The sequence below is a fragment of the Rhopalosiphum padi genome, chromosome 1, assembly GCF_020882245.1.
Source record: "Rhopalosiphum padi isolate XX-2018 chromosome 1, ASM2088224v1, whole genome shotgun sequence".
NCBI lineage: Eukaryota > Metazoa > Arthropoda > Insecta > Hemiptera > Aphididae > Rhopalosiphum > Rhopalosiphum padi.
The window spans coordinates 19228943-19237196 of NC_083597.1; the positions used below are offsets into that span (position 1 = coordinate 19228943).

At 26.6% G+C, this 8254-nt stretch overlaps 1 protein-coding gene across 2 annotated transcripts; it reads left to right on the plus strand.

Annotated features, from left to right (window-relative positions):
• The first annotated feature begins 2652 nt into the window (after positions 1–2652).
• On the plus strand, positions 2653–8132 carry LOC132917591 (SWI/SNF-related matrix-associated actin-dependent regulator of chromatin subfamily A-like protein 1). Of its 2 annotated transcripts, none has more exons than XM_060978396.1 (13): positions 2653–3138; positions 3931–4308; positions 4368–4483; positions 4551–4660; positions 4718–4852; positions 4968–5145; positions 5260–5429; positions 6161–6322; positions 6484–6645; positions 7180–7287; positions 7369–7543; positions 7605–7790; positions 7859–8132. In XM_060978396.1, the coding sequence occupies exons 2-13, from the start codon at positions 3975–3977 to the stop codon at positions 7991–7993; spliced, it is 1971 nt and encodes a 656-aa protein (XP_060834379.1). In that variant the 5' UTR covers positions 2653–3138; positions 3931–3974; the 3' UTR covers positions 7994–8132. The 2 variants fall into 2 exon arrangements, with proteins under 2 accessions (XP_060834379.1, XP_060834380.1); XM_060978397.1 differs by lacking the exon at positions 2653–3138 and adding an exon at positions 3816–3833.
• The last annotated feature ends 122 nt before the right edge of the window (positions 8133–8254 follow it).

The window sequence follows — 8254 nt, forward strand, 5'->3', positions numbered from 1 at the left end:
TTTTCTACGCCTATGAATTTACATCTATAGCTTCATATAAAATAAATAACGATTTTTATAAACCTACTTAGTTAAATACTGCCATAGTGTCGTATTATTATTATGTTGTGCATTTGCATTAAGCACAAATAGTGTTTGATATTTGGGAGGAGGGGCTGAACGCTGAAGCTTAGGTCTATATTGGATACTCTTATGATGCTTTATCTTTATGACAGGATCACTTACGTCATAGCAAAACCTCTAAAAAAATTTTTGGGGGGAACTAAGCCACCTAGCCTCTCCCGTATGGCCGTATTGAACTTATGTACACTTGTGTTCCATATTTTTATACTTACTCCACAGTTATAGTTGTTCCAGGGTAAACAATTGTATAAAAAAAAAAATGGGGCAAGCAATTTTAGTTTATCTCAAAGAATGATCCGCAAAAATTGTATGATAATTTATAATATAATAGTCCGAAAAACACTTGAATAAACAAATTGAACAGAAAATAAAAATCTCAAAAATGAACACACCACGGTAAACAGCCCACGGAATTCAATGCGAGTGTCATATGTTCATGCATCTAATTTTACTATATACTTACTTACCTATAAATTATAATATATAATAATACAATTTTGACATAAAAATAACATTTTTACATCGTTTTATGTTGTTGCAAAAAATGTAGGTATAATTAAAAAGTCGAGTATTTTTTTTGATCTAATGTGGGTTAATCACGTGTTGAGAGTATGAACAGTGTTCATTTCATTGTACACCATACAAACATGCATATTATGTAATAATATGTAGATATGAATGCGTAATTTTAAAACCTGTAAATTTATAATAGGTAGATCATAACTCATAATCTTATTAAACATCACATTTTTACTGAAAAACTACCCCGTGTTAGATGGTAGCCTCACATACGACCGTAATCGTCATACAGACTACAAATATTACATAACAGATTTAATACTATTTTATTCACAACATTATATACTATTATTATCATACACCTTGAACGGCTTGAACGACTTAAACATAACGATTTAAGTTTTGGATAGAGCAAAATGATTAGTTTCCTTTAATCGTCCATATCGTGTTTGTGTATGATTATACAAAGGCGTCTCCAAGACTAAAATGTAGGACAGGCCCAGTTATAATTATTTTAATTTAATTAGTAGTCAAGTTATTAGCAAAATAACGAAAAATGGATTTGGGTTATTCTAATAGTGGGGGTAAGTATTGTACAAACGGTTCACCCCCAAGAGGCGATAGCACAAGGAAAAAAAAATATTAATACCAAAAAATAAAATTTATAAATCATATTCATTATCTTATATCAACATCGTCAAATTCTTAATAATTGTCGGCGGTGAACGGCCAGTGACGAACTCTATACTATTTTTTTTTTTATAACAATCATTTCGAGAATATTGTTTATTATTTACTATTTTTAGTCCTCGCCCGATAGGCAGTAGGTACATCAGCTGTGGCCATAATTATTCGGGACGAAGGAAAGAATTATAAACACGTATAAACGCTTGATATAAGTGAGTAATAAATAAATAATCGGAACTCGCGTCGTATGCTATCTACATGAAAAATGTATCTACCAAAATTGTGTGTTGGCGTTGTATGTTATCTACAATTTTCCACCCCGCAATTTGTAGATTGTTGGTGTCGTCTGTGCATCTAGACATTAATTACATTAAAGAACTCTTTTTCATGTCTTCAAAAAACTGGTCAAAAAGATTCTTTGATGCATTGAGTGAACGTCACCACTCTTCCATCAACTGCCGTTCCAATAAGTTAGTGGCACCACGTGTTTTTATGCCATATTTTATTTTGAATTAACTTTTTGGCATACTTTAGCAGTGGGTAAGACACCACATTGTTTTAAAAAATTGGTGCAAGATTCATCATTGTAAATAACATGTCTATAAAAGTCAATAAAATGTTCCATTTTGATTTAACAAAAAATAATTACATAAATAATTTAATAAAATAATTTAATTTGAAAATAATTTAAGCATACACCACTTTTACAAAAGTCATATGTCTACTAGCTATGATATGTGTAAAGTGTAGACTGTAGAGTGTATTATTGATGTTTATAATTATACGGTTACACCTGCAATATTAGTCTCCGTACAAAGTATTAAGTAGATATCAACCGAAAGGTAGATAACATATAACGCGATCAAAGTTCAGGTAGATAGCATACGACGCGAGTTCCAAATAATCTTTACTCCAAAATCATTTTATTTCGTATCTTATTATGAAAAAAAAAAATGATAAAATTATGTAAAAAATATTAATAATAACTAGGTATTTGGAAACAGGATAATATGCTAGTGTCTACCAGGCCTACCTGTTGGGCGCGCCACTGTATGATTATATAATTCAAGAGACTTATCTTCTAAAATCGTGATCAGTGTGAATGCGTGATCTAAATTCTAAGTATTAACATAATTAACCACTGTCAATGAATTATTGAAGTTTAAAATTATGAATAATTTATATTTAATTATTTTCATGATTTATTAATAAGTTAAGTTATCATATAGAGTTCAATGATGATAAGCCACTTCTTATCAATCACGTTATCAAATCTTCGTTTGGAGGGAAAATATTAAATAATGTAAATTCCAAAGTTGTGATTTGAAGAATTTGAGATAACTGAGAAAGAAGTTGCGAGCCGTCGTTCGTCTTAACTTGTTTTTATAATAATTCTAAACTGGCATGTGACATGACGTCTAGTGTGCTATAACTTATAATAATATAATAATATAATATATAATTTAATATATGTGGTTTACCTAATGAATATTCTTACAGTATCTATTCTTCTAGTATCACATACAATTATCATTTTCGATACCTAACGCATAAGCTATTAATTTAAATGATTCCGATAAGTTTTGAATACTGGAATACAGTATCCGTGTATTACCTAATAAATTATTAAATAGTATCACAACAATAATTTTACTGTTATTTCATTACATATGTTAGTCAATTTGTTTCTGTCAAATAACTTAACATGGAACACTTTGTATACACAATTAATTGTGACGTTGAAATGCCTCTAGAAGTACAATTGAACTAAAATATGTACCTTTTATCAGAATATTTAGTAATCGCTAAGTAAGTATACTAAATATTATTGATTGTCAATTTAAGTTTTTGAAATTTCTCATGGTTTAACTGCTTAGTTAAATGTTTTTAATAAATCGGGTTATGAATTAGGGAGATACTTCTCATAAATACAATGTCTATATGCAATACATCTTCTATTTATAATTGTTATCATATATGATATTACTTTAGATATCCTATTCGACTTTTTTTAATAATTTGTAAGTTATTGTTTAAATTAATGTAGATCAAAGAATTGATTATATTTTTAAGCCTTTTCTGTGTTGTTTGGAAAAGAAGTTAACTATTTTAGTTGCATATGCCATGAGTTACCAAAGAGAGCTGCTTTTCGCATAAAATTGAAATTACTTCCCCATATGACTTGTACAGACTTATTTTTTCATCTTATCAATATTACTACAGAAATGGTGATAGTGTTTGTGATGGGGGTGCCTTAGTCTGACTGTAATCAATAATTAACTGTTCTTGCCATTCTGAGGGTTTAGATTTTCCAAAACTCTTCATAAAACAACACAAGAGTGACCCACCTACCAGCTAGTATTTGATATATTAAACAAAATTTATTAATAAGTTCATAATATATATTAATGCTATTATCCGATTTGGACAGTAAATTTTCCACCAACCATGTTGAAAAAGTAATTTTCATCCCTCCAACATCAAAATTTAATCTTTTGTTACAGGTGTGACAAAAAAATATATTTATCTATTAATTTAATGTAATATATTTACAATCTAATATAATATATATATATTATATTATATTAATTTGTTTTACAGATAAGTGAAGTTAAACTTAGTTATTCAAAGTTAGAAGATTCAACATGTCAAGTTTAACCGACGAACAGCGTAAAATGATTGAAACGAATAAAAAAGCTGCACAAGCAAAATTAGCAGCAAAATTGGCACTTAGAAGTATACCTCAGCAAGCTATGAGTAATAGTAATCAATGCACATTATCAAAAACTGGAGTAGTTGTATTGCCATCACCTAATGGAAAATCTATCCGTATAAATTATAATAATATTTCACAAAATTCTAAATCTAAACCTGTTCATGGTACTTGTGAAATTATATCTAAAGAACGGTTTACTGTACATGTTACCTATCATCAACAATTAATCGATACATTTAAAACAATATTAAGTAGAAATTATGGTAAGGAACATTTTTTATAATAAAATTTTACTTAATTATTAAAAAATTTATCTTTTTAGATTCAAAAACATCAGAATGGTCATTCCTTATAAAAGACCATGATCAACTTATGATAAGTATAAAATCTCTTGAGCCTCATGTCAAAATAGAAAAATTACCTAACTTTGTTTTAAAAGTACTGAATTTCTTTATGAAATGTTGTCTATATCAATATAATTAATATCCATTGTTATTTATTTCAGTTGTTTAAAACTAAAGAAGGTGTTGAAACACATTGGTCAAAAACTGACATAAGTAGTATTGGTGATGATATGCTTGATAATCTTTATCCATTTCAAAAGCTTGGAGTCCAGTTAGTTTTCTATAAAAAAAAAAATTATAAATTTTATAAATGCTTTGTTTAATTTAGGTTTGGAATATCCAAAAAAGGTCGATGTATTATTGCAGATGATATGGGCTTAGGAAAGACCATACAAGCTATAGGGATTGTAAAATATTACTTAGATAATTTTCCTTTACTCATTGTTTGTCCTTCAAGTATGAGGTAAATAAAAAGAATCTTTATTATTAATTTATACTGTTATTGCATTTAAGTATTATTACTCATCAATTGTTTATTTATTTTGACTCAATAAAAACTATTTTTCATATTATATTAGGTACACGTGGGAAGAGGAAATCCGTTTAAGAATGCCAAATGTTCCTGTAACTGGGATTTGTGTATTATCCAAGATTAATGAACAATTTATTGATCCAGCTGTTGTTATTACTTCATACGATTTGATGACCAAAAAAAAAGATATGCTTTTAAAATTAAAATTTGGGATTATTGTATTTGTAAGATATTTTAGTTAATATATTAATATTGTTAATGTTTTTAAACATTATTCAGTTTCAGTTTATCTAAACTAAATGTTTTTATAAATTCTGCTATTTTTTTTTTTTACCAAGGACGAAAGCCACAGTTTAAAAAGTGATAAATCAGCCCGGACAAAAGTAGCACTTTCTTTAGCAATGCAAAGTAAGCAGTGTATATTGTTAAGTGGTACTCCTGCTTTGTCAAGACCAATTGAACTTTATAGTCAGATTAAAGCAATAACACGAAATAACTTTCTGACTCCGTAAGTTGAAGATTGTACAATTAATATTTATTACTAGCATTGTACATACTACATATTATTATGAAATTAAAATATTATTTTATAATTTTGTAACTTAAATAATTACATACCTAAGATTATATAAAAAATGTTAAGTACATTTTTAAATTGAGCTGCTGTAAATCATAATTTAATAATTGAAAACTCTTATGGGTGTGCATACTATAATAATAATAATAATAATAATAGTATTTAAATCTAAATATTAAGTATATTAGTAGTTAAATAATATATAGTTATTGTTTTTGACAATAATATGACAGTAACTGCCTTTCATTTCTGTCTTCCCATTATTTTCTCTCCGGAATAATAGGAATTAAAACTTAAGGTTTTGTTAAAACTTAAAAGTCATGCATACAATTTAAATAAAATCTGTTGTGTAGTTGAATGGCTTACCTCTTATACAATTTGTAGATGTATTTTGTATTTTTGTACACTTTTTTTATGGCTCATGTATGCCCCTAAGAGCTAGTTTATTCTTAATTTTTAGTTTTTGATTAGATGAACTTAACAATACTATAATATGTATAATTATTTAAATGTATTATCCATCAAAAAATAAAAAAAAAATTTACTGTATAAATAGTAAACAAAAAATTGTAAAATTTAATATCATTTTTGTATTAAAATTTACATTCAATTTTTTTATTTTCAATTCTGTAAATGTTCAATTAAAATTAACATGATTTTAGAATCGAGTATGGTGTTCGTTACTGCAATGGACAAGAAACAAATTATGGTTGGGACTTTACAGGCGCTAGTAATATGAAAGAGTTAAAAATTGTTCTAGAAACACATTATATGATTCGTCGTTTAAAAAGTGAAGTATTAAAGCAGTTACCACAAAAAATTAGGTATTTATAACCTCGTATTTCAGTTTTTAATTATATTAGGTTTTTAAAAATATTTCTATTTATTAAATAATTTAATTGAATAATTATTCTAATTAAGTAGATATTAACTTTTGAACAAGTAAATTATTTTGTGTACAAATAATTTAAAATTAAAATTATAGGAATGTAGTAGTCTTGAAACCAGAAAATATCAAAGCTCGAAGTCAAAACATGGATGATTTAGAAGTTATGATGACAAATAAATCCCTCAAGAAAATGGAAGTTCGTGGTGCTTTATTAAAATATTTTAATCATACTGGAGAAGCAAAATTGCCTGCTATTTGGTGAGTACTAGTAGTAATGCAGCTATATAATAGTTCAATCAAATGGCAATTTTGTTTTGTTGACTATTGTTTTTAGGTTGTGTCTTGTAAAAAATTATAATTTATTTAATCTAAATGATTCATAAGCATTATAATTGAGTCTAAGTTGCATAACTTTTTTTTTTATGATTTTATATTTTGATAACTATAGTATTTAATTCCGAGAATGTTTATTTGTATCAATTTTTTACTAGAATATCATACTTTTGAGAAAATTTTAATAATTTCATTGTGAAAAATTAATTTGCTTCAAACAGTTTTGTACAAAGAATATATTATAAATCATAATATTATATTTTAAAGTGATTGACAATAAATTATTGTATATACATGAAAATAATTTTATAAACATAATTTATGATCTGTGATCTTTGTTTTGTAGTATTTGTATTTATTTTTCAAAATGATTGTAAACTATAACTTTTGTGTTCTGTTTGCCATTAAAAAAAAAAAAAATTATAATTAAAATAAAAAAAACATCATTTTGTTGTTTAGTGATTATATTCTGAATTTGCTTAAAGAAGGAAAAAAATTTTTAGTATTTGCTCATCATCAAAAAGTTATTAATGGTATATGTGATGTCCTAGAGAACAATGAAACTTAGTGAGTAATACACATGATGCATGTTTATTCTATGTGTTTGTACTATTTATTTTTATTGTTTTCTATGAATTTTGCTATTAGTTATATTCGAATTGATGGTAAAACATCATCAGAAGAAAGAAAAAGCGTGTGTGACCAATTCCAAAGTGAAGATATGTATAGAGTAGCTGTTCTTTCAATTTGTGCAGCTAATTCTGGTATTACATTAACTGCAGCAAAGCTTGTTATATTTGCTGAACTTTACTGGAATCCCGGTGTAAGAATAACTGACTAGAATTTTAATGTAAAACTAATTATGAAAAAAAAAATGTTTTTAGATTTTAACACAAGCTGAAGATCGTGCTCATCGTATTGGTCAAGCAGAAGCAGTGACTATACAATATCTTTTAGCAAAAGGTACGGCAGATGATCATATTTGGCCATTGATTCAGTCCAAATTAATTGTTTTAAATAAAGCCGGTCTCAGTAAAGATAATTTTAAAGATGATAGTACTACAGTTATTGTAAGTATTTAAGCCTGTTATTTAATATAATTTGGAGTTTGTGTATAATTTTTTGATACTTTAATTAGAATTGTTCAACTAAATCAATTCAAATGAACATTCTCGATTTCTTAAATGACGATGATGCTGAACTAGATGAAAATGATTTGAAATTTTTGGATGAAATTGAAGAATCTCAATGCAAACGTCCACGCAAATGTTAATTTTTTTATTTTTATATATCATCACATTTTTGTATCAAAGTGAATAAAGAATTAGTTATAATATATCACTAAATGTTGAATATATACTTATGTATACAATTAATGTACTTACCTAGTGAATAAAAATAATTTTGGTTTAGTAATGTATTTTAAGAATAAAATTTCCATTCTTATATATTACAATACCTAGGCATTATTTACATTGATAGTACTTGAGTATTAATGAGTTATTATCCAATGCAGAATTTTTTACTCACTATC